The sequence below is a fragment of the Loxodonta africana genome, chromosome Y (genome assembly GCF_030014295.1).
Source record: "Loxodonta africana isolate mLoxAfr1 chromosome Y, mLoxAfr1.hap2, whole genome shotgun sequence".
Taxonomy (NCBI): Eukaryota; Metazoa; Chordata; class Mammalia; order Proboscidea; family Elephantidae; genus Loxodonta; species Loxodonta africana.
In genome coordinates this window covers 17026235-17052776 of record NC_087370.1, presented here as the reverse complement: position 1 = coordinate 17052776, position 26542 = coordinate 17026235, and the positions used below count along the sequence as shown (strand labels likewise).

Sequence of the window (26542 nt, the reverse complement as noted above, 5' to 3'; positions counted from 1 at the left end):
CTTTAGCCTGGGAACATCTCTGTGCAGGAACCTCAGGCCCAAAGGACACGCTCTGCTCTTAGCGCTGCTTTCTCTGTGGTATGAGGTTCCCATGTCTCTCTGCTGCCTTCTTACTTTCATATCTCAAAAGATACTGGTTTAAGACACTAATTAACTGCTGTTAATCCATCTTATTACATCATAGTGATAAGATTTATAACACATGGTAAAATCACATCAGATGATAAAATGGTAGACAGTCATCCAATACTGGGAATCATGACCTAGCTATGTTGACAGGTATTTTGAGGGGGACACAATTCAGTCCGTGACAAGGGGGCATTTCTGGTCTGTCACTTGGGGTCTCTATGAGTCGGACTCGCTCGAGGGCACCCAACAACAACAACAACGTGAACCATTCTTGAGCAGTTTTATTAACCCCTTCCACCCTTTCTGTCCTCGTAAATGAGAAGAGAAAACCTGGGACTGGCAGTGTTGGAGCCTTGTGGGAAGGATGGGAAGTGAGAGATGCTATCTGGTGGCATGATAGCTCCTCTGCCCCCACAGCTTTGGCCCTCGGGAGGCAGGCAGTCTGTTCTCACACATGGAGCTCGAGGCAGAGCCGAGGCCATGAGAGTGGCGGGAAGCTCCTTCCCCACAGGTGTGACAAGGGTTGTACACTGCCTCTGGGGTTGACGCCAACCCTCTCCCCTGCCCCCAGGCGCAGTGCGGACCCCCTTCTTGCACGCCCTGGTCGCAGGGGTGCCAGAGCACCTGAAACGCTGCAGCACGCTGCTCAGGTGGCTGCCTGTCTCTTCTGTGGGGAAGGCTCAGCTCTCAGTTGAGGCTGCTGGCAGAATTCTAAGAGCAGGGCCTGCCTACGCTAGTGTCCGGTGCTAATAATTAATTATTAGTTGTAATTTAAAATTGTTGTATTTTACTATTATATTAAAATAATTAATTAGTGGTTATTAGTTTCCGTTGCTGGCGTCCCGCTCAGGGCAGAATACTGCTGTAAATCCCTAAAGACGCACATCATAAGGACACCGGAAACACCCAACTAACTTTGTATGGTTTTCCTTGTTACAAAAGCACCAGGAGTGTCTTTTAGATTATTTTTCTTAAATCCTTAACGTGTGTTCTTTTCTACCTACGTATAAATCTGTTTAAATCTCTTCATCCTTCTCATTCCCCAGGTAGCTTAATTTCCTAGAGTTGCCATAACAAAATGCCACTTAACCCACTTGGTTAACAGCCGTAGCACTTAACCACTACGCCACCAGGGTTTCAAAAAATACCACTTAATGGGTGGCTTTTAAGAGCAGATTGATATTTCTCACAGTCCTGGAAGCTAGAAGTGTAAATTCTGGGTGTCATACTTGTCCTTTGTCTGTTCTAGGCGTTGTCTGTTAACAGCTTCTGTAGCCCCGGGCATTTGCTGGTGTTCTTTGCCGTGTAGACAGATATACACGGGGCATCTTTTCTCTTTGAGTCTGACTGCCTGTCTGTTCTCACTCTTCAGAAGGGGTTTGGAGTAGTACCCTCTCTACTCTGATGTGATTTAAAACCAACAAAATCAAACCCATTGCTGTCGAGTTGATTCTGACTCATAGTGACCCTACAGGACAGAGTAGAACTGCCCTATAGGGTTTCCAAGGCTGTCATCTTTACGGAAGCAGACTGCCACATCTTTCTCCCTTGGAGCAGCTGGTGGGTTGGAACCACTGACCTTTACCACCGCAGCACCAGGGTTCCTTCCTGACATGATTTAACTGGTAATATCTTTAAAGAAAAACTGTCGCCCCCAGCACGGTCACATTCAAGGGTAAAGGGGTTAGGACGTATCTTTTGAGGGGACACAGCTCAGTCCCGAACACCAGGCAACCAGTAATCTGCTTCTGTCACTATAGATTAATTTGCATTTTCCAGAATTTTATATAAAGCTCCAAAAAAGGATTGGATACTCTTAAAAGGCGCTCCATAGAGTGAACCACTAACATTCAAAAGCATGACCAAATGGTACATTAGGTTGCTCAGCCGTTGTCTAACATGAATCAGCTGCCTACCCACCTGTGGCACCTCAGGAAGCGGGACTCTGCTTCTAGGGCCTGAAATCAGGTAGGGATCCTGAGGGTGAGCTCTGGCCGGCACCTGCGTGGTTGGGTTGTTTGCTTGTCTGGGGGGATGGTGGGGAAAGGGGAATATTCACCTAAATCTAAGACACGTACCAACAAGTTGCTGTCAAGTCGACCCCAAGTCACAGCACCTCCATGTGTGTTAGGGTGGAACTGTGCTCCACAGGGTTTAAAATGGTCGATTTTTCAGGAGCAGATGGCCAGGACTTTCTTCTGAGGCACCTCCGGGTGGACTCAAACCACCAACCCTGTGGTTAGCAGGCAAGCTTGTTAACTATTTGCACCACCAAGGGGCTCCAAGACACATACACATAGTTTTCTTTAAGTTTAGATTTTCATTCAACAATTTCTGTACTAGCTGTTCAGTGACATTGGTTACATTCTTTGCAACCCATGAACCTTCTTCTTATTTCCGTTCAGGTTGTTGTGTTTCCATTAATCTCGTTTCCCTGCTTGCTTACATTCTCATCTTTGTTTTAAGGTGCTTGTTGATCATTTGGTCTCATATAGATGATTATTTAAAGGAGCACAGCACTCACAGGTGGTATTCTTTATTTCGTGAGCCACTCTGTTATTTAGCTAAATGGTGACTTTAGGGGCTACTTTCAGTTCAAGGTTTAAAGAGTATCTCAGGGCAGTAGTCTCGGGGAGTCTTTTAGTCTCAACCAGTCCAGTAAGTCTGTTTTATTTTTTTTAAGAATATGAGGCTCTGTTCCACATTTTTTTCCCCATTCCATCAGGATCCTTTTGCTGTGGCCGTGATCAGAGTGGTCAGTAGTGACAGCTGGACACCACCTCGTTCTTCTGATCTCAGGGTAGATGAGGCTGTGGTTCACGTAGACTCTTTTTTGAGTCTTTGGTTTCCTTCTTTCTCTTTCTCCCTGGATGAGTAGTATCTTAGATGGCTGCTCGTTAGCTTTTAAGACCCCAGACGCTCCTCACCAAACTAGAATGTAGAACATAGACTTTGTGAACTGTATTATGCCAATTGACTTGTGTCACTAGACTATGGCCCGAAGCCTTCAAACCCAGAAAACTGGTCCCACAAGGTGTTTGGTATGCACATAGTTTTTAAACAAATTCTAATCATGGGTCATGTACTTGTCCCTCACCTGCCCCCCTAATGACAGCTGCCATATACCATTTATTTTGTGGGCATCTTTTATTTTGGTGGGCACGGTGGCCAGGTGACGGAACAGCCGGGTCGGATTGCGACGGGCTGGGTTACAAAGGGTTGGTCTCTTGTTCCCTGGCGCGTGGTCACAGCGTATCGTGTCATCACGTAGAAACCGGTGCTGGGAATGTGAGCCGCCGGGAGATGTGCGTGCGGATCGGTATCTGCGCCAGTGGAATCTCTTTCCCAGACATGCGAGATGGAGCACTTGCTTCCTTTCTCCCAGAGGAGCCTGGGAGGAAGACAAAGGGCCATGACGGTGATCCTAGCCAAGGGCACATATGTCCCGCCTCACTGTCCCAGGTGGTGTCTGCAGGCAGCCAGGTGTCCAGGGGTGTGGTGACAGGCTCGTCGCCAGGTTTGGGGGGAGGCTGAGTGCCATGCCCTGTCTCCCAGGCAGCTGCTTGCTCCATCTCTCCGCGGCCAAGCAGGTGCTCCTATGCAGGAAGGCCCAGGCACACGTGGTCCCCTTCTATGCTTTGTTCATCATCTCTGCACAAAGTACGGGGCTACATCTTTTCCCTAGGTATCAGTCCACCCCTGGGGGTCCTCACGGCCATGTCTGCGATGGATGTTGAGTGATTGTGTTTTCACAAAGTGCCATGGGCGATTTGGATGGATGGCCATGGTGGGTGCACCCAAGGCTTAAGCCAGCATGCTTGCAAAAGATTGAGGACCAAAGACCAGGTTGCTTGCATCATTTTCCTGATGAACTTAGAGGAGTAGGTGCTGTCTGGGGACACAAGACGGTGCCAGGCTGCTGGATACACATGGGAGGTGTTGAGAAGGGGCAGCATGGTGATGATGGGGCTGAGAATTAAACAGGAAATGCCTGGCATATAGTTCTTGCCCGTTGCTAGGAGTTATGGTTACTGCCATCCAGTGCCCTAAAATATGCAATTAGAAACTCTATGGAGAGCACTTGGACGCGTTCACGAAGGCGGTGGTGGCTCAGTGGTAGAATTCTCACCTGCCATGCAGGAGACCTGGGTTCGATTCCGGCCAGTACACCGTGTGCACAGCCACCACCGTCTGTCAGTGGAGGCTTGTGTGTTGCTGTGACACGGAACAGGTTTCCGTGGAGCTTCCAGACTAAGATGGGCGAGGAAGAAAGGCCTGGAGATCTCCTTCTGAAAATCAGCCAGTGAAAACCTTCATGGATCACAGTGGTCCCATCTTGTTGTACATGGGGTGTCCATGAGTCAGAGTTCAACTTGAGGGCAGCTAACAACAACATGCTTTTGCGTGCAAAAGCTGGTCAATGAATAAGGAAGACCAAGGAGGAATTGATGCCTTGGAATTATGGTGTTGACGAAGAATATTGACTATACCATGGACTGCCAAAAGAATGAGCAGATCTGTCTTGGAAGAAGTACAACCAGAATGCTCCTTAGAAGTGAGGGTGGCGAGACTGCGTCTCATGTACTTTGGATGTGTTACCAGGAGGGACCAGTCCCTGGAGAAGGATATCCCGCTTGGTGAAGTAGAGGTCCGTGAAAAAGGGCAAGATCCTCAGTGGGATGGATAGACATGGTGGCTACAACAAGGGACTCGAACATAGCAACAGTTGTGAGGATGGCGCAGGGGCAGGCAGTGTTCCGTTCTGTTGTACAGAGGGTCACTATGAGTCAGAACCGACTTGACGGCACCTGGCAACAACTACAAGGACATGTCCATCCATTTGCCTATTTCAGAGGCAAATGAACGGGCTTTAAAAACCACAGGTTCTCCTAAAGCAGCAGCTGCCGTGGAGTTGACTGCGCTTGTGTGTGTCAGAGTAGGCTGGCGCTCCGTAGGGTTTTCAGTGGCTGGATTTGTGGAAGTAGATTGCCAGGCCTTTCTTCCGAGATGTCTCTGGGCAGACTCGCACCTCCGATCTTTCGGTTTTCAGCCGAGTGCATTAATTGTTTGCGCCACCCAGAACAGCCAGCTCCTAAAAAGTATACTAAATTTCAAATGCCCTACAGAAAATTTCTTTCAAACATATCATAAATTATTTTCTTAAGCTTGTAATTGCTTTCAGTTTTTTCTCCACGTTTATACTTTAATATTAATTTTGTTTCTGGTGAAGCACACCTGCCCCTCAATCATTGGTCTCTTTCCATGAAGTTTCTCTTGAACGTACAGTGTGTTGCCAGCACTTTTGTTAGGGAGCTGCAAAGCCAAATTACCTATAGGCTTGACTTGCATTATTTCCTGCTGCCTCTTTGCCTGCAGCCTTAAACCCTTTTGTGAATCTAATTATGTGCACTAAGCTTGCACTGGGGAGCAGATTAGCGCAGAGGGGGAGAGTACTGTGCTGGAGCTGAGAGGGTCAGCCAGGCTCTATGTGGTGTGCTTAAACATTAGAAGAAGGGCGGTTTCAGCTTACTGACAGCACCCATGCTTGCAGAAAACCTTGCTTGCCCCCTGCCTTCGTCCCGGGATGCTACTCCGTAGCAGTGAATTCTGCTCCTAGCCGGGATCTGGCTGAGCTCCCCCCTCCTGTGCTGGCTCTTTGGAGCTGTCCTCCAGCAGGTGACTGAGGGGACACCGCGCTGATTAGCACAGATGTTCCCAGAAGCCAGGGCAGCTTGGTCACTACATGCATTGGTGTGGCAGGAGGAAGGGGCTGGCTGAGACGCTGGAAGGCTGTGTCTTCTCCTCTTCCTTTCCAAGAGCAGAAACAGCATGGGTGCGGACGCATGGGTGTTCAGATGGAGGGTGTGCGCCATGGTGGGGGAGCTGCGTGTCGTGGGAACCCTGTGCTTCACGGGGTTGTCAGCTGTCAGCTTGTTCAGACTCGGGTAAAAAGTGTCTGTGCTGAAGCTTTTGGGGCTTGTGACCATTTGTTGCTGTGCATATTTTCTTGCTGAAGCAGTCGATGGAGAAGTTTATGTTGGATGGATATCCTGAGTTCTTTGGTCTCTTCTCCATTCTTGTTTCTATTAGTAAAGTCCAGAGAAAAGATAAAACCGCCCAGATGGTGAGTGTTTTATACTTAGTGGAAGGTTAACTGTTTAGATTTGGATTTAGTGTATGGCTTAGGCAGTTTAATCAGATGAATCTCTAATTATGTGACATGTTTAATATTATGTTTTTTTTTTTTATTCCCCGTTAGTTACTGTGGCATCGACTCTGTCTCATGGCAACCCCATGTATGTCAGAACAGAACTCTGTTCCATAGGGTTTCCAATGGCTAATTTTTTGGAAGTAGATTGCCTGACCTTTCTTCCATGGTACTCGTGGGTAGACTCGAACCTCCAGCCTTTCGGAGAGCTGCTGAGTACTTTAACAGTTTGTGCCACCCAGACACTCCTGTTTAAATGACAGTAGTCCACAGTCTCTTGTTGCTTCTTTTGTGTAGCTTTCTCTTATTTATCTACTTGTCATGCTGGCTCTCAACGTATTGGTAAGTTTTTTGTTTCATTATTCTTGTACAGCAGACCCAGTCTTGTTGATCCTCAGGCTTGTTTATAATTAGTTAATGGTTGCGCATTTGAATGTCCCGACTCCTTTCGCCAACCATCTTTTATGTTGAAATGTAGCGTACACGGTTGAATACCTGCCAGTACTTTGTGGCGGTTCCCTTTCTAAAGCTGAGTTGAATTAAATGATGCCTTAGACAGTGAGGGGATATATAGTGCCGAGTCCAGGTGGTCTGGCAAACCTCTCAGGTACCTGGGAGATGGACTTTTTTCTTTCTTCTGGACATTATCAGGGTCATAGGTATGGAAAAAAAAAAACCCGATTATAAAAGTGGCTAGAAAAAGAAGCCACCGTGCCCTCTCGCTCCATTCATCACATGACCTCTCCGTTGCTGTCTTTTCTGCTCAGGTACCAGGAGCAGCCTCTGACGCTGCACGAGAAACGTGCTCTTGCTGACTCTGCTGAGAGAGATGAGGGAACACCCGGCCTCCTGGGGGCAGGAACTTTCTGGCGCTTTCATCTTGGGCGAATGCTGGTTCTCGCTCTGGCATTTGTTTGAACGTGGCTTTGATGTCTTGTATCGGTTTCAGCTACTGAGGTCATGGGGGAATTTTTATCTTTACCTAATTCTCCTTGGGTATAAAGGCAGGAACTCCTTTGTTACTGTGCTTATTTTCTTGCCGAAACAGAGTCAATGCAGAAGTTTATGTTGGACAGTTAACCCGAGTTGTTTGACTGATATCCTGTAGCGCGTCAGATCCTGTCTGAATCATGTCACCATCCACCACGTGGTATGGTCTGCACCACTGCCCAGGGAGAGCACTCGCTGCCGTATCTGGTACTGGTTTCTGTCGAGTTGACTCAAGATGACCCCTTGTGTGTCAGAGTAGAACTGTGCTCCATAGGGTTTTCAATGGCTCAGTTTTTGGAAGGAGATAACCAGGCTTTTCTTCCAGCCCCTGGGTGGACTTGAACCTCTAACTTTCAGTCAGCAGCCACAACCCAGGGACGACTTCTGCTGTGTGACTCATTGCTGTCGAGTCGATTCTGACTTATAGCGACCCTTTAGGACAGTGTAGAACTGCCCAATAGGGTTTCCTTCGTTGTCATCTTTACGGAAGCAGATCACCAGGTCTTTTCAACCATGGAGCCGCTGGTGGGTTCAAACTGCTGGCCTTTCGGTTGGCAGCTGAGCGCTTAACCACTGAACCACCAGGGCTCCTTCTCTGCATATTAAGATATCCCTAAAAGGCTATTGGGGTCTACTTTTCCTTATAGTAACTAGCAACCCAAATCTGAACACCCCTGCATCATTTATAGAGTGCTTTGCAACATGGCTTAACGTATTAATTTAGTATGCATTCAGAGCACCCCATCGGGTCGTTCAGTATTAGTAAATCAATGTAATGTACCACATTAGTTAAAAAAAAAAAAACATTGCCGCCAAGTCGATTCTGACTCATAGCGAACCTACAGGACAGAGTAGACTGCCACGTCTTTCTCCCATGGGATGGCCGGTGGGTTCAAACTGCCCTCCTTTCAGTTAGCAGCCAAGTGCTTGACTCCTGTGCCACCAGGGCTCCTTACCACGATAGCAGAACAAAGGTAAAGAGCCATTGGGTCATCTCCATGGACATACACCCTCTTCCACCAGCACCATGTCTGCCATCGCCCGGTCTGTTCTGCCCTCCTGGAAGGTGTGTCCTTCCTGGTCTCCAGGCCGTTCTGTCTACCCGCATCACCCCCAGGCCCAGCTTATGCCTCAGCTTTCCCCCTCGTTTCTGTTGGGAGTTTACGACTGGATATTGTGTCTCCCTGCAGTGCAACGACCTCACCCACCACAGCAGACGTGCAAGTGTGAACAAATGGGTCAAGGGCAGATCCCTTCATACGTTCGGTCTGTATTTGTGTCAGATGCTCGTGGCTCTGTTATGTGGCAGGTGTGCTGTGGTGAACGGAACTGAATACCACGTGGTCTGTACTGTCAGGGCCCCAAAGTGCGTGTGTTTTTCCCTTTCATCGTGGTCCCCCTCGTGGCATGCGTGCATACTGTTCATGCCATCCACAGCTCTAGTGAGTGTGGGTTAACCATGACCCATCTGTCAGTGTGTTCTACTGGGCAGCTTGCATGTTGCTGTGGTGCTGGAAGCTATGCCACTGGTACTTTAAATGCCCACAGGGTCACCCATGGTGGACAGGTTTCAGGGGAGCTTCCAGATTAAGACAGACTAGGAAGAAAGGCCTGGCAGTCTACCTCCGAAAATCAGCCAGTGAAGACTGTATGGATCATGACAGAATGTTGTCTGATACAGTGCTGGAAGATAAGCGCTGTAGGTCAGCAACGGGCTGAAACATACCAACCATCATGAAGATAGTGCAGGACCAGGCAGTGTTTCTTTCTGCTTTGTGCAAGGTCGCCATGAGTTGGAGCCAACTCGATGGCAGTCAACAGCCTGTGGATTGAAGCCCCGTGAGTTTGTGTCTTGTTTGGGAAGACACACCGCCACCCTGTAGACCTCCCCACTCTAGTCGTGTCTGGCCCAAAGGAGTTGGAGCCACGCTGAAGGAATGACAAGTGTCTGAGGACTCCAGGTGGCACCAAGGCTCCCCTGTCCAGCTTCATAACAGGGTTGTGACTGGACAACCAGCAGACAAATGCCACATGTCCCTCTGTCTCCTGAGCAGCACAGATCCAGCCATTTCAGGGCATCAGAGTGGTAGCAAACAGAAACCAGCCTGAATTTTTCTTGATTTCCGAGTACATTCCTTATGCACCAGGAGCTTCAGAGGATTGGTGAGAAAAGCAATTGTGTTTTGGGAAAATTTCACCTTCCCTAGTGGGTATGGACTGGTGGCATAGTGGTTAAGAGCTATCTATGGCTGCTAACCAAAAGGTTGGCATTTCAAATCTATCAGGCGCTCCTTGGAAACCGTATGGGGGCAGTTCTACTCTGTCCTGTAGGGTCAGTATGAGTCAGAATCCACTTGATGGTAATGGGTTAGTGGTACCCTGGAGGCACAAACGGTTAAGCGTTCGGCTACAAACGGAAAGGTCGGTGATTCAAACCCACCCACCAGCTCCGCGTGAGAAAGACCTGGTGATATGCTCCCATAAAGATTATCAAAAAAACCCATTGCCCTCTCGAGTTGACTCTGACTATAGGGACCCTACAGGGCAGAGTAGGACTGCTCCGTAGGGTTTCCAAGGCTGAAATCTTTATGGAAGTGGACTGCCACACCTTTCTCCCCTGGAGCAGCTGGTGGGTTCAAATTGCCGACCTTTCATTTAGCAGCCGAGTACTTTTGTAGAACCATCACCTCTATCTAGTTCCCGTTTCCATCACCTCCAAAAGAAGCCCCACACTGGTTAGCAGTCGCTCCGCCTTCCTCCTGGCCCCTTCCCCTCCAGCCCCTGGCAACCACTAATCTGTTTTCTGTTCCCATGGCTTCGCCTGTTCTGGACGTTTGGTATAAATGCAGTCATACAGCATTTGCCCTTACGTCCTGGCATCTCTCACTTAGCAGACTGCTGAGATTTTTACACGTACTTGGTGCTCACCCAGTGGTTGAATCCTGAAAACGCGCATCTTGAAATGTGGCCAGGGAACAGTGTGCCTGGCTTTGCAGATTATGAAAGCATCTCAGAATGTTGGGCCGCGACTCAGCTATTACGCATGGGCGCCCGTCTTACCACCGTCAGGGCCCAGGGTGGGGAGGATCTTTATAGCCGGCATCACCTATGAAATACGTACAGCCTCAGCGTCTAGAAGATTGGTTGCTTCTTCCTCAGGTTCCACCCAGTCAACCGCTTTCTGTGTAGAAATCCTTGATCGTTGGTATGTTTGAGTCCATTGTTGTGGCCACTGTGTACTCTGAATGTCTTCCAGGCTGGGGGACTCATCTCCAGTGTTCTGTTGTGATCCTTAGGGTTTCGTTGACTGGTTTTTGGAAGTAGATCTCCAGGCCTTTCTGCCTCGTCTGAGTCTGGAAGCTCTGCTGAAACCTGTCCACCACGGGTAGCCCCGCTGGTATTTGAAATACCGGGGGCATAGCTTCCAACTTCACGGCAACACACAGGCCCACACAGTGTGTCACACTGACAGGTGGGTAGTGGTCATTACCAGCCCTTTCTGCTAGATTAGAATTATTATTTGTGAAGTGAAGTATCAAGGCTTCCTTTTGTTTCAAAAACGTATGTTTTGAACACGTTTGCTCTTCCATGGTGTTTGAGCCTCGTTTCTAAACGCGTGGCCAGGCTTCAATGATCTCACGTAGGTCAGGGGCTGCTTCTCAGGCTGGAGGAGGGAGATGTCAATGACTCGATCTCTTTACTCTCAGCCGGTCCTTCTGTTGCTTTGTCCTGCGCCCTCGTTTCTTTCTGCGCCTAAAGCGAAGGGTGCTTTCTGGGCACCCTCAGCCTATACCGGGGTATGGCCAGCATCGTGACAGCTGCCTGACGGTTTGCAGATTTTTCTGTTTTGTAATTTTTCACTCAGTCCCCTTAGTCATTCTGAGTCCTTAACCATATGAGATCCAGAAATCTCTTGACAAGCAGGGAAAACAGAAGTCTAGTTGCATTTATCATGAATTGTCTGTACTGACAAACTTGAGAGCTTTTAAAAAATGTGCGTCTAAAGGTCTGGTACAAGCCCCCTGGGTGATGCAAACAGTTTGTGCTTGACTTCTCACCTCAAGGTTGACAGTAGGAACCCACCCAGCAGTGCCACGGAAGAAAGCCCTGGCCCTGGTGATCTGCTTTCATAAAGATTACAGCCAAGAAAACCCTATGGGGGCAGTTGTACCCTGTTATATATATGGGGTTGTCATGAGTCGGAATCGACTCAAGGACAGTGGGTTTGGTGTTTGGCTGAAGGGTCTGACGTCCAAGACCCGGAAGTGGCACATTTAATAGCAACAGCTATCTTGTTGTGTACCAAAAAACCCAAAACCAAACCCGTCGCCTTCGATTCTGATTCACAGCGACCCTACAGGACAGAGTAGAACTACCCCATAGGGTTTCTGGGGAGTGTCTGGTGGATTCCAACTGCCAACCTTTTGGTTAGCAGCTGTAGCTCTTAACCACGGTGCCACCCGGGCTGCATTTTTGTGTACGCAAGAATGTAATTCAGGAAATGTTTGTTTTTTGTTTTTGTTTCTCTTACCTTAAAGAATTTTATTCCCAAGTTTTATAGTTTAGGCAACTATAAAACTTGTTATCATTCTAAGTGGTTATCGTTCAGTAGCAGTATTTTCAACAACGTTTATGTTTGAGGTTTTAGCCTCTCGACTCACATCTACAAGGGCTTCTTTTTACATTTTATTTTATTTATTGTGCTTTAGATGAAAGTTTACAGCTCAAGTTAGGTTCTCATACAAAAATTTATGCACATGTTGTTAAGTGACCCCAGTTGCTCTTTCTATAATGTGACGCACACTCCCCCTATCCATCCCGGGTTTCCTGTGTCCACTCAACCAGCTCCTGTCCCTTTCTGCCTTCTCATCTCACCTCCGGGCAGAAGCTGCCCATTTAGTCTGGTGTATCTACTTGAACTAAGAAGCACGCTCTTCACAAGTACTGTTTTATGTCTTATACTCCAGGCTAACCTTCTACAAGGAATTCTTCAGCTGTTCTTGTAAAATCTGTTATTTTATTTATTTATTTTTTTGTATGAAACTGATTTTTTTTTCATATTAACTTTTATTGAGCTTCAAGTGAACGTTTACAAATCAAGTCAAACTGTCACGTATAAGTTTATATACACCTTACTCCGTACTCCCACTTGCTCTCCCTCTAATGAGTCAGCCCTTCCAGTCTCTCCTTTGGTGACAATTTTGCCAGCTTCCAACTCTCTCTATCCTCCCATCCCCCCTCCAGACAGGAGATGCCAACACAGTCTCAAGTGTCCACCTGATACAAGTAGCTCACTCTTCATCAGCATCTCTCTCCTACCCACTGTCCAGTCCCTTTCATGTCTGATGAGTTGTCTTCGGGAATGGTTCCTGTCCTGGCCAACAGAAGGTTTGGGGACCATGACCGCCGGGATTCCTCTAGTCTCAGTCAGACCATTAAGTATGGTCTTTTTGTGAGAATTTGGGGTCTGCATCCCACTGATCTCCTGATCCCTCAGGGGTTCTCTGTTATGCTCCCTGTCAGGGCAGTCATCGATTGTGGCCGGGCACCAACTAGTTCTTCTGGTCTCAGGATGATGTAAGTCTCTGGTTCATGTGGCCCTTTCTGTCTCTTGGGCTCATAGTTATCGTGTGACCTTGGTGTTCTTCATTCTCCTTTGATCCAGGTGGGTTGAGACCAATTGATGCATCTTAGATGGCCGCTTGTTAGCATTTAAGACCCCAGACGCCACATTTCGAAGTGGGTTGCAGAATGTTTTCATAATTGAATTATTTTGCCAATTGACTTAGAAGTCCCCTTAAACCATGATTCCCAAACCCCCGCCCTTGCTCCGCCGACCTTTGAAGCATTCATTTTATCCCGGGAACTTCTTTGCTTTTGGTCCAGTCCAGTTGAGCTGACGTTCCATGTATTGAGTATTGTCCTTCCCTTCACCTAAAGCAGTTCTTATCTACTAACTAATCAGTAAAAAACCCTCTCCTACCCTCCCTCTCTCCTCCCCTCGTAACCACAAAAGTATGTGTTCTTCTCAGTTTATACTGTTTCTCAAGAACTTATAATAGTGGTCTTATACAATATTTGTCCTTTTGCCTCTGACTGATTTCGCTCAGCATAATGCCTTCCAGGTTCCTCCATGTTATGAAATGTTTCACAGAAAATCTGTTATTTTAAATTGTTACTTAGAATTTGCTGGGAAACTCATCTTTTTTTTTTTCTCAATATATTTTTCTTATATTCTGGATGAATGGCAAATTACAATTAATGTTATCTATGATTTGGAGGTTTTCCTCCTTGTAAAATATTAATGTAGAAAAGTTCACATGCAGCTTATAATTGAGTCTCACAAGATACGAAGAATTCGTGAATAAGAGTGTTCTTGAAAACCTCATGGTCTACCAAGAGAATATGTCCACACAAAAACGTGTACACAAATGTTCATAGCAACACTGTTTACAGGGGCCAAAAAGTGAAAACAACGTAAATGCCCATCAACAGATGAATGGATAAACAAAATATGGCCTATCCATACAATGGAATTTTACTCAAAAATAAAGAGAAATGAAGTTCAGCTACATGGTACAATGTGGACGAACCTTGAATGTTATGTTGAGTGAAAGAAGCCAGACACAAAAGGCCATGTATTGTATGATTCCATTTATATGAAATGTCCGGAGTCGGTACATCCAGAGAGACAGAAAGTAGATTAGTGGTTGTCTACGGCTCAAGTATGGGGTCGTTGGGAGGTGACTGCTCAGGAATATGGGATTTTTGGGGGGATGATGAAAGTATTCCAACATTAGACAATATGATTGTTAGACACAACCTAGTGAATATATCAAAAATAAATTGTCCACTTTAAATGAGTGAACTGTATAATTGTGTATCTTGATAAAAGTGTTATGGAACTACAGAAACAACAACAACAACAACAAAAATACCCTCCAGGCCTAATTGGAGTTAAATGCCCAGAAAATTGAATATGCTTTTTTTTGGTTTACAGAAGTTAGTATATCAAATGATTTTACATGATTAGAATCAGGAGGTACACCAAGCCATTTTATTCTGTTCTGTGTGGTCTAAGAGGAGCCCTGTTGGTGCAGTGGTTAAGCGCTTGGCTGCTAACCGAAAGGTTGGCAGTTTGAACCCACCAGCCCCCCGCGGGAGAAAGATGTAGCAGTCTGCTCCAGTAAAGATTACAGCCTTGAAAACCCTACGAGGCAGTTCTGCTCTGTCCTGTATGGTTGCTATGAGTCAGAATCGACTCCATAGCAACAGGTTTTTTTTTTTTTTTTGGTATAGTTCAAAATGTTAGAAACCTGTGTTGCCTTGGAAGAGATGGATGCATTCTTAGTCTCAGCTTTTTGTCTGAGATGAGCAGGACATGGTGAAAAGAACATTTTAATCCATCCGAGGACAGGCGACTTCGGCTTGTTGTCTTCTCCTTGCTTTAGTCACTGCCCTCTTTGAGCTTCATTTATCTTGAAGCGTAAATAGAAAAAACTTCTCCTTGCTACCTTTCAGGGTTATTGTCAGGGCTTAATGAGCTCATTGATATGAAGTGCTTCATTACTACATGGAGGTAGGGAGGTGGTGGGGTTCCATGTCTTGGAGGAGGCGGCGAGCTTGGCTTGTGTTTGGAATGGCCGCCAACGAGTGTTGGCAGTGCTGGGCTGGTCTTTGTGGGCCACCCAGGGCCATGCTATTTACAATATCAGCTCTGTTATAGTCCTGAAGGCCCATAGCACAGGGTCATTTACACTGGTTTTGAGACACGTATTGGAGCAGGAACAATTCAGTCACTTCCTGAGCCAGTGACCAGGCCTGGGCAACCCCTAGCATCTACTCTGCACTGACCCATGGTTGTTCGCTTCTGGTAGATGAAAGCTTTGCTCCTTCTCTGTGAGGCAGGGCGTCGCACCCATTTTACAGATGAGCAGGTCAAGAGAATCATATTTATTCTCCCTTGATGCGTATTTACAGATTTGGGAGTCTATGAAGGTCATTGCGTGCTTTTCTCTTGTGATGAGAGGTGTCTAGAAGTTTGTCCAAGCGACCGTGGGGCCCAGGCCAACGTCTGAGAGCCTGAACTGGTGATGAGCTCAGGTGGCTGGCTCTGGTAGTCTTGGACATGACCAGAGAAGAAAGTTGCTGACGCAGTGCTGCCATGGCCCAGAGTATCTGCTATACCTGGTGAGGGAAGGAGGGCATCTCCTGGGATCCAGATGGTAGGACAGGGCTGTTGGCGTGATACCAACTGCTCTGTCTCACTTAGCTCTCTGGCTGGTGGTAGTTTTTCTGGAAAAAACATTTAGCCCATGAATGGAGCATCCCTTTCCCAGTAACCCCAGCCAACACCCCAGCCTTTTCGGTTGCAGGGTTGAAATACCACCCCCTGCAAGTGGAGAGCATTGGCTTTTCCGAGCCTTCTTTTTTTCTTTTTTTTCTTTGCCTCCAGTCTCAATCAGCCTAGTTTACTCCTGTCATTAATTAACTATAAAGGAAGATGAAAGCAGTTGTGGATATGGTAGCACAGGAAAAGCTGTCTGAAAATGATATTCACGTGGCCAGAACCTTCCTTACGAGGATTCTGAGGAATTCTATGAGGTACAGTCTTGGATTTACGATTCCTTTGCATCTGTGTTGTAATGAATTAGTCTATCGTATGTTTTCCCTGTAGTTCGTGTGAAGCTAGCATGAAGTTCGTATGTTCTACGTTTTGCCACCTGTGTTTTTTTTTACCTCGTTAAACTGATCTGAGCCATCAAATAGCTGGTGTTAAAATGCATTTTGGTTTTATTTCCTACTTAGGTAATTTTCTTTAATGTTTCTGCCGGCTTGGAAAAAGGTATGGTCTCCATAAAGAGACTCAGTAGAGTTTTTTTGTTATGTGTTGTTTTGGTTTTAACTTCTTTTGATTTTAAAATTGCGGTAAGTATATATATAACAAAACGTTTGCCGTTTCAACATGTTTTATGTGTTCGATTCAGTGACACAGATTACAGCTGTGGCCTCTGTAGGGACTTTTCAACTGAACATACTTTATCACCCCTGGGCAGGTGTGGCCAGAGGAACAATAAGACTTACACCAGGTGGTGGGGATGGTGCAGTGGGGGCCCAGGAGGCTCACACCACATTCAGAAGTCCTGGCTTCAACCCACTTGTGCTCTTTGTCTTGGCAGTTACCATTCACACCATCCTGTTCACAGGGACCCTTGTTTGAAGTCACAGGTACTGATATCACAGGTATGCACTGACATCACAGGCATGGACACACTGATGTCACAGGCCTGCGCTGACACCACGGGCATGGACTGACGTCATAGGCATGAACCGAGTCACGGGCACACTGACATCATGGGGTACGCACTGAGAGGCTCAGAGGAAGATACAGCCACTTGTCTCAGTCAGCTCTCAGACAGCCTTTATTTACTTCCTTAACTAATTACGTAAACACACACACGGAGTCTAGACTGTATCCCAGCCCAGTCCCATCTCCTCAGGGATGCTCAGGGCCGTACACAAAGCTGGGCAGAAGCCGGTAAGGGAGAAGGTTTGGGCTTTGTTTTTGTGGACAAAGTAAGTATTTATTTACTTTCTTACTTATTTAGAGGAGCCCCTCGGTGGTGCAAATGGCAAACATGCTTGAACGTTAGCTGAAAGGTTGGCGATTCGAGTCCACCTAGAGGTTCCTCAGAAGAGAGTCCTGGGGATCTATTTCTGAAAGATCAGAGCCATCAAAAGTCCTGTGGAGCGAGGCTGTACTCTGACACACATGGGGGCGCCGTGAGTTGGCATTGACTCCGCGGTGCCTGCTTTGGTTTTTGGTCTGGTACTTATTTAGAATACATTTTGGAGACTAAGGGCTGGTTCACATTTTGGATCCTCTGATTCCCACCTGGCACTAGGGCAAATCAGTCCTGAATAATCCTGAAAACAGAACGTTCTTGCCCAGATGCAGTGGACCAGTACCAGTTGCTGTTGAGTAGAATGTGAGGCACAGGGACTTATATGTGTATCAGAGTAGAACTGTGCCCATAGGGTTTTCAGTGGGTGATGTTTTGGGAGGAGATGGCCAGGGCTTTCTCCCTAGGTCCATCTGGGTGGACTTCAACCACAAACCTTTTGTTTAGCAGCCAAGCTCATTAACTGCCTGCACCAGGAGAGATTGTTGGATGCAGTGGCAGGCCCTGGAAGCGAACATATAGCCCTGCAGCATGGGCCTTGTGTCCTGCCCTGGCGCACTGCTGTCCTGGGTGAGTCCTGAGCCTTCTGCATTCTCTTTTCAGGAGGAGTGAGCTGAGCTGGAGGCCACACTCCTGGCATGCCACCAAGTTCTGTGATGGCGCCCCTGAGGCGGTAGCCATTCCATTCTCCACGGCCGGCACCTGCCCATCCTGGCACACCCGGCAACATGCGAGGTAGGCGCTCTCCCACCCAGGTGGGAAGCTTCCTTGGCATCTCCACCCCCGCATGGCCGCCCGTTCTGGATGATTTTTGTTTTCTTCTGATGAGGAAAAGGCCATCAATGCCCCGTTTCAGATGGAACCGTCTTGATGTCTCAGTGAGCAGGCAGGTTTGTGGCGCTTGAAAACAAGAAAGCTGAAAACACCAGAGGAAGGACTTCTGAGTGTGCTTTCTCTTCTGTGCCCTGTGAGGGACAAGTGGAGAGCCTTGGGGTCCCTTTCTGGCTACACCCCTCTGGGAACATCACGGGGACGCTAGGACGAAAGGCTTGTCAGCCAGGATGTCGGCAGTTCTTAGCCAGGTGGCACGATGTGAATGTACCCCACGTACCTGCAGCCCCTACTCTTCCTGGAGATGTCCCCTCAGGGATGGGATGGCAGCTTTGTGGGTGGGGAGGTATATTTCACCAGCGCTTCCTGGGTTTTTTTTTTCCTGGGTGATTTGTGAAGCATCTGCACCCTTTTCCCTGCCTCCTGAGTGCTGGCGGGAGACACAGGGGACCAGAGAGCTCCTCAGCCACGTCAGGGGTCACGTTGTGGTTTCCTGCTGCATGAGTCATGGGCCGGGGCTGAGCCCACATCCCAGGGTCAGGTGGGCTGACGTCGGGCGAGGCCTGCGGCAGCACCACATGGCTCCCTCCAGTCCCTGGTGCTGCTGACTTGGGACCTCAAGTGGTTCGTGGTGAAATTCCTCACTGGTTTCCTGCCTGGAGGATGAATAGTAGTGTAGCTTTAGGGTGTGTGTGTGTGTGTGTGTGTGTGTGTGTGTGTGTGTGTGATTATGCATGTGAGTGTATGTTAGAGGGTGTGTGCATGTGATATGTTTCAGTGTGTGTGTGCAAACATGTCAGAGTGTGTGCTTGTGTGTTTGTTGTGTGTGTGTTTCAGAGAATGTGTGCCTGTGTGTTTTTTGCTGTGTGTGCATGTGAAATTGTGTTTGAGTGTGTGTGAGAGTGTTGGAGTGTGTGTGTGTGAGTGTGTTTGAGTGGGAGTGTGTATGCCTGTGTGTGTGTGTTGCATGTGCACGTGAGAGAGTGAGTGTGTGTGCATGGGAGAATGAGAAAGTGTGAGGGTGTGAGACTCGTGTGTGCATGTGTGTTTGTATATGTGTGATGTGTGGACTCATGAGAATGTGTGTGTTTGTGTGAATGTAAGGGTGTGTGTGTGTGTGTGTGAGAGAGAGCATGCCTGTATGTGTCTGGAGCAACCGTAACCATCTCAAAACTCATTTTTGTCCAAAATCCATTTTTGGCCTTTAACAAATGACAAGTCTGCTGCACAATCGCAAAGTAAAGTGTGTATGTGATGGAAGGAACTGCATCTCAAATACTATGTCACCTCGTTAAAGCCACGAGGGACAATGTGCTTAGAGTCCACGGTATCCTGAAAACCACAGACCCTCATCTGAGTGGGAAATTTAATGAAGAGTGGGCCTTCGATTTCATTGTCGAATATGATCTCCATTAAGCCCATGTGGCAGTTTCTTTATTAAGGAAGAATAATATTGCCCACATCTGTGTCCACACAGTGCTTAGCGTTCCCTATATCCACTCAGACTTGGGATTGCTTGGAAAAATCACCCCAGGAGTATTGGGGGCAGAGTGGACAGCAAAGTACTTGGTGTTTGGGAACATCTATAAAAACCTAACGGGCCATCCCCCTCCCTCAGATCACTTGGCCAGTTCATTTTCCTGTCTTTGCACTGTTTACATGTTTTTCTTTCTTCTCCTAAAAATCCAAAACCAAACCGACTGCCGACTCATAGCAGCCCTGTAGGGGTAGAACTGCCCAGTAGGGTTTCCAAGGCTGTAATCTTTACAGAAACAGACTGCCACGTCTTTCTTCCGCGGGGCCACTGGTGGGTTTGAACTGCCAACCTCTCGGATAACAGTCCTTGGCTTAATCACTGCGCCACCAGGGCTCCCAAAGCTATTGTAGCCACAGCTATTTTTTTGTTTCCCTTGAAACCTGAAGGTTCCATCTTTATTGAGCTTTAATGAAACTTTTAACATCTGGATTAAATAGTTTCACCATCCATCGTTATCAGTCTCACATGTAACACCGTTAACATCTCACGGGATAATTCATTGCTTAATTATCCTTTTATAGCTTGGCTTGCTTTAATAAGCCTCGCTTTTTATTTCCTTGTCTTAGATGCCATCCTGATTATGACCCTGTATTACTGACGTTAAGGAATGCTGGTGGAGCAACATTTAAGCCCTTGGCTGCTGACCTGAAGGTTGGCGGTTCAAACCCACCCAGTGGCCCCACGAGAGAAATGACCTGGTGATCTGCTCCTATAAAGATTACAGCCTAGGAAACTCTGTGGGGCAGTTTTACTCCGTCACATGGGGTTGCTGTGAGTCGGAACCGACTCAACGGCACCTAATAACAACATCATAGGCGTTAATGTCCCCCTTTTATTACCCTTGTTAAGATTTACTCCATCACCTGAGCACAGCTGCATATGGCTAATAAAGCCTGTCCTTTGGTGGCGCAGTGCTTAAGGGCTCGGCTGCTAACCAAAAGCGTGGAAGTTTGAATCCACCAGCTGTTCTTTGGAAACCCTGTGGGGCAGTTTTACTCTGTCCTGTGGGGTTGCTATGAGTGAGAATCGATATGACAGCAGTGGGTTTGGTTTTTTGATTTTATATTACCAGTTTAGAAAGGAGCTATTAATACATTACTATGTGGGCTTGGAAAAGTAATGCTATCCCTGAATTTTCTCGTTTAATTTTAAAGCTGTTCCAGTTAGATAGCTTGTTCTGTGTTAATAATCCATACTCAGAGTCGTTTCACACACTAGGCCAGGGGTCAGCCCTTTTTCTCTGTGAAGGACCAGATAGTCTATTTTTGGCTTTGCAGGCCGTGCGGTCACTGTCTCAACTGTTTGCCTCAGCGCCGCAGCACAAAAGCGCCCATGGATGGGCACCACTGTGTACCAATGATACTTTATTTATAGACATGGAAATTTGGATTTCATATAATTTTCACGTGTCACGAGATACTACTTTTGTTTTTCCCCCAGCCGTTTAAAAATATATAAACCATTCTTCGAAGCTTGTGGGCCCTTGGCCAGCCCTGGTTGGCATTGCCTGGTGGAATTTGGCCAGTCAGTGGGCTTAACATGAGAAAATGTGCTCCTAGCATTTATAGTTGCCTTTTTTGTGTAAATTAAAAAGGCATTACTTGGGTAGGACCCAGTCTTTTCAACCCACCCTCAGAAAGCTGCTTTTTAGAACGGGAAGACTTGAATGTGGTGAGGTAGACCCTCAGACCAGGGGCCATCTTGCGAGAAGCGTCCTCTCCTCCTTCTCTCCCTGTCCGCATGGGGCCACATGCACATGGCTGTGCTCCCAGGGACCCTGTTGTGGAAAGCGTCCTCTCCGCCCTCTCTCCCTGTCCACATGGGGCCACGTGCACATGGCCATGCTCCCAGGGACCCTGTTGCGGGAAGCGTCCTCTCCCCTATCTCTCCCTGTCCACATGGGGTGGCATACACATGGCCGTCCTCCTCCACCTTTGCCCTCTGCTGCTGTGTGGTCCTAAAGCAAACTCTTCTGTGCTGTTTTTGCTCCAGCTCCTCTTCCCATGACCTGTCTGGCACGTGGGAGCAGACGAACCTGCAGCGCACCTCAGACCACTTCAGTTCCCTGGGCAGCGTTGACAGCCTGGACCCCCCCACCCAGCCCTACTCCTCTGGCCGCCTCTCGGCCGCCAAGTCCAGCAGCAGCATCGACCACCTGAGTGGCTCAAACAAGCGGGACTCGGCCTATGGCTCCTTCTCCACCAGCTCCAGCACACCAGACCATACACTGCCCAGGGCCGACGGTTCGTCCACAGAGAACCTCCTCTACAAGGTGGGCCTGTGGGAGAGCTGCCGGCCAGGCGGCAGGCAGGGCCAGGTCGGGGGCGAGCTCACTCACGGCCTGGAGGAGAGGCTCAGCTATATGCCCACCGGCCCACACCACGAGAGTGGCAAGAGCCCCAGGCGGGAGGACAGCCCTGAGCCAAAGTTGGCTGCTTGCATGGGAAAGTCCAACTTTGGGCCTGTCTGGTATGTTCCTGACAAGAAGAAGCCTCCCACCTCCCCTCCTCCTCCCCCTCCACCTCTGCGTAGCGACAGCTTCGCCGCCACCAAGGGCCATGAGAAGTCTCCAGGCCCCCTGTTCTCAGAGGTGGCTGCCACGCAGGATCTGACCATCCTGTCCCAGGGCCTACCGCCAGCCGAGTGGAGAACAGACCCCACAGAAGCGCCGCGACAGCTGGTCCGGGCTGGGGACAGGAGGTGGCCTGGCAACTGTGGCCACCATGTGGACCTGCCCCTGGATGGTGGCTGGCCCCCCTCAGATGGCCGGGTGGGCGGCTTCCCTGGGACCCCCAGTAGGCTACAGGCCTCCCTGTCCAGCTGTGATGTGCGTTTTGCCCAGTCCCCCTATGGACACCAGCACCCTCGCCAGTACAGTGATGAGAGCCCCATCCTCCATGAGGGCCCCAGGCCCCCTGCATCACCCAGGGAGCTGTGGCAGTTGGCCCTCCTCAGAGGCCGCCAGGAGTCTCCTGCCGACCACTTCCAGGACAATGGCTTCGCTCCTGTGAGGTGGCTTGGTGCTGCAGACCAGAAGGTGGAGGGTGGCGGACAGAGCCGCTATTATTGTGCGTCCTCCAAGCAGCCCGTCCAGGGGAGTGCTCAGACACCACAGCTCAGCAAGGAGTGTTGGCTGTCCGTAGCAGGTGCTGGCGTGGCGCAGGGGGTCCAGGAGTGTCCTTCTACACACCGGATGAGCCCAAAACCACGATGTTACCTACCTCAGCATGGCAAGATGCTAGACCCCAATGAAAGAGAACAGTGGCACCCACTGGATAGAGGTGGGGAGGGCTGGCCCATGGGAACCGAGGAGCCCCCCAGAACCAGCCATGTAGAGAAAGCCAGCCCGAAGAGAACTGCAGACGGCAACTTCCAGTGGGTGGACGGAGAAAGCAGCAAGATCTCGCCTCAGAAGACACCTATGTTGCACTCCTTGACTCAAGAAGGGAAGAAGAGCCAGCCAGGACACCACCAAGATGGCCACCTGAGGCACGACCAAGATTGCGGCCCTGGACACCACCAAGTTGGTGGCCCAGGACACAACCAAGATGATTGCCTGAGGCACCACCAAGATGGCCGCCGCCCAGGGCACCACCAAGATAGTGGCATGGGGAAGCCACTCCCGTTTGACTCCCAGGTAGGAAAGCCAATACGGAGAAGTGACCGCTTTGCCACCACACTGAGGAATGAGATCCAGATGCGGCGAGCCAAGTTGCAGAAGAGCAAGAGTACTGTGACTCTGGCAGGGACAGATGAGCCCAAGGAAGACCCTGGTGGTTGGAGGGTGGAGCTGGGGGCTGTCACTGGTGCCACTCCAGAAGGTTCCTTCACCAGCACCTACAAAGACCACCTGAAGGAGGTCCAAGCCAGGGTCCTGAGGGCCACGTCATTTAAGCGTCGTGACTTGGACCCCAGCCCCGGTGACCATTGCCCAGTGCCACCGGAGCACAGGCCTGGGGACCGTGACACCTCATCCCTGTACCCCTTGGGTCTGGATGCTGCCCCCCATTTCCTGGAGGGGGACTCGGCCAAGCTGTCCTTGCCTGGAGGGGGCGTGCCCCACATCCTCCGCATTGGGGGCCGGAGACGCTTCACAGCAGAACAGAAGCTGAAGTCGTATTCTGAGCCTGAGAAAATACATGAGGTGGGGCTCTCAGGGAATTACCGTCCTCACCAGGTCCCCAACAGAGTTGAGGACACGGTGGGCACTTTTGCTGACAGGCGGAAGTTTTTTGAGGAGACAAGCAGATCCGCTCATCAGAGGCCAGAGCAGAGACAGGCTCTGTGTGGGTTCCCCAGAGAGAAGCCAGAGCGGCTGCAGACAGCTGGTCATGGGTATGAGGGTACGGAACCTTGGTTCCTGAGGAGGGGGCGCACCACCTCCTTTGGGGAAAACCCCAGCAGTCACAGGAAAGCAGAAAAGGTGGGGAAATTCGAGCCGCCCCAGAGACTTGGGACCTTTGCTGAGTATCAAGCCTCTTGGAAGGAACAACGGGAGCCTCTGGAAACCAGGAGCTCTGGACGGTATCACTCGGCAGATGACATTCTGGATGTGGGGCTGAACCAGCACGAGAGACCACAATACATGCATGCGAGGTCCAGGTCGTCGCCATCCACGGACCACTATAAAGAGGTGAGCTCCCATCCAGGCAGGGCGAAGCCTGCCCTTGACCACTGCCATCTTTAGGAATGGCAAGGTCGCACCCACAGAGCCTCTGAGTAGTGCAACACTTAGTGCGCTCGGCTGCTAACCAATCAGAGGCTCGGCGATCTACGTCCAAAAAATCAGCCATTGAAAACCCTGTGGAGCACGGTTCTACCCTGACACACATGGGGTCGCCGTGAGTCGAGATTGATGGCAACCGTTTTTTTAGCACACACCCGCAGGGTAATTGCCAGATATCGGTTTCGCGTATATCGAGCTGTTTGAGCATTTACGCTCCCCAACTTTTCTGGCACCAGCTGTGTCGAGTGCACTTGGGGAAAAATCAACACGTTCGGGACCTTCGGAAGTGCTGTGTTTTCACAAACCCACATCCTTAGTTCCCAGCCTTGGAATCCCAGTCTCTTGTTTTACTTGCCCCTAAGTGCTGGCCCCACCTGGATATTAAGCAAAGAACCTGGAAAAATTAGAACAAGAGGCACTTCCCACCCTGAGTGAAAACCAGTCCCAGTTGTTGTCAGGTTGACCCCGACTCGTGGTGACCCCATGCATGTCAGAGTAGAACTGCACTCAGTTGGGTTTTCAATGGCTGTGACCTTTGGAAATAGATTGCCAGGCCTTTCTTCTGCAGAGCCTCTGGGTGGATTCAAACCTCCAAACATTTGGTTAGTAGCCAAGCACTTAACTGTTTGCACCACCCAGGGACTCCTCTTAAAGGAAAAGGCGGTGCTTTATTTCAAGATGCCATAATATAGCCACTTTTCAAATACTGATGCTAGTCATTTCATACAGTTTTGTTCCTTTTTCCTAGTCTTCTTTATTTGCAGCTATTTTGAGGGATTGCCCTGGGGCAAAGTGTAATTAAGAGTGCCTAAACTACTGTACTTTTGTGAGAGTTTTGATGGTGAGAGTGTTAACTTTCACCTTTCCGTTAGCCTCCGCTTGCACTGCCTGGGGACTGTACAGGTGTGTCCTAGCTAGCCATTTCTAAAGATGGCTGCAGTCAAGGTTCCGTAGAAAAGTACGCGTTCTCATCCGTACTTCAGAGCTGACATACACAGTCCATCTGTCTCTTCCCTGCCTATTAAGTCGGCATTTGTACGTTTCAAAGGAAACCATTTCTGCAGTGTCAGAGGCAGTCTCTCTCTAACTGAAGCAGTTGTAGATTGAATGCAGCATATTGCAGGTGTCTGTAAGGGAACTCACCCGTTAGCCTCCCGGCGCCTGGGCGAGAGGACATGCAGACACAGCAGGGGTTGGCGTCCGCAGTGACGTCCTTGGCTGGTGGACCGCTGGAGTGACCTCTGCGGCTGCCGCACTGGTGGTGAGCAAAGAAACTTCCACACTTTGCCCTAGGGGCCACTGCAAGGAGTTTTTTGTTTTTCTGGCCAGCTGTGGCGCAGAGTTTTACCAACTTTGTGTAGGAGCTCTGTGCTCTGCCCCGGACAGAAGTGGGCACACGAGTTGCTCAGTCCCCTTGTTGAAACCAGCTCCAGAGCTGACCGAGCCGGTCACATGGCCGCGTCAGCACGGGCAGCGGGCAGCGTCACCGGCTCCATGGCCACAAATGAGGGGTTTCATAATAACAGATGTGCTGAAGGCGTGGTGTGATGACTTGGTGCCTCTGTTTGCTGCCTTTTGTAGGAAGTGTCTGTGGAGTCCAGGAGACAGGCAGAAGACCCCGCGGAGCCCAGAGAACACGGCACCCCTGCCGACCCCGCTCAGGAGGGCGGTTCCACTCTGGGGTAGGTGAAGTGTGCATGTAGGGTGATGGCAGCTATGTCTTGGGGTCGCTTCTTTGTGGTGTGTGAATGAATGCTTGGTTAACAGCCCGATTGTCTGTTTTTGCCCAACACAAAGTGGATGCCAGCCCATGTGACTTGGAGCCAGTCTCCCTAGCCGAGGTGTCCTGGGATGCTGGGGCAGGGCAGAGCACCAGGAGAAGCTTTCCAAGGGCGACCGACTTTTTGATGAGTGGGCTTTCTGGGTTCTGAAAATAGCCGGTCTCTTTCCAGTCCAGTGAGATTCTTTATGCCCACATCATGAGAAGGCCAAATGAATACCCTGGAATTAGATGCTTTAGTCAAAACGCCAGACTCCAGGAATGGTGTGACAATCTAGTGTGCAGCTGGGTCACTGGGTCCCTGCCTGAAAATGGAAGTTACCTCCAAAGACTGTTAGTCAGAAAGGAACAGGGCAAAATTGTATCCATTGAACTTGCTCGTCAGTTTACTTTGGAGCTTTAAAATGGAAATCAAGTCGGTGGGTTCCCCAGAGAGAGGATCAGAGCATCTGAGAAAATCAGAGCATCTGAGAAAACGGGGCCTTCATTTTCAGATGTTAAAAGTGTAGTTGTTTAATTGTGGCAAAGGAGTTTACATTACTTACGCAGTATCATGGAAACCCTGGTGGTGTAGTGGTAAAGAGCTACGGCGCTAACCAAAAGGCTGGCAGTTAGAATCCCCCAGGCGCTCTTTGGAAACCCTGTGGGGCAGTTCTTC

General features: G+C 49.1%; 1 protein-coding gene across 1 annotated transcript in view; it reads left to right on the top strand.

Annotated features, from left to right (window-relative positions):
• Nucleotides 1-26542, top strand: part of LOC135227219 (protein Shroom2-like) — a 141062-nt gene that overhangs the window by 79074 nt on the left and 35446 nt on the right. The window contains exons 5-7 of the mRNA XM_064278771.1: nt 17614-17745; nt 21371-24011; nt 25686-25786. Coding sequence (XP_064134841.1) covers nt 17614-17745; nt 21371-24011; nt 25686-25786 — 2874 coding nt within the window. The remainder of the gene's footprint in view (nt 1-17613; nt 17746-21370; nt 24012-25685; nt 25787-26542) is intronic.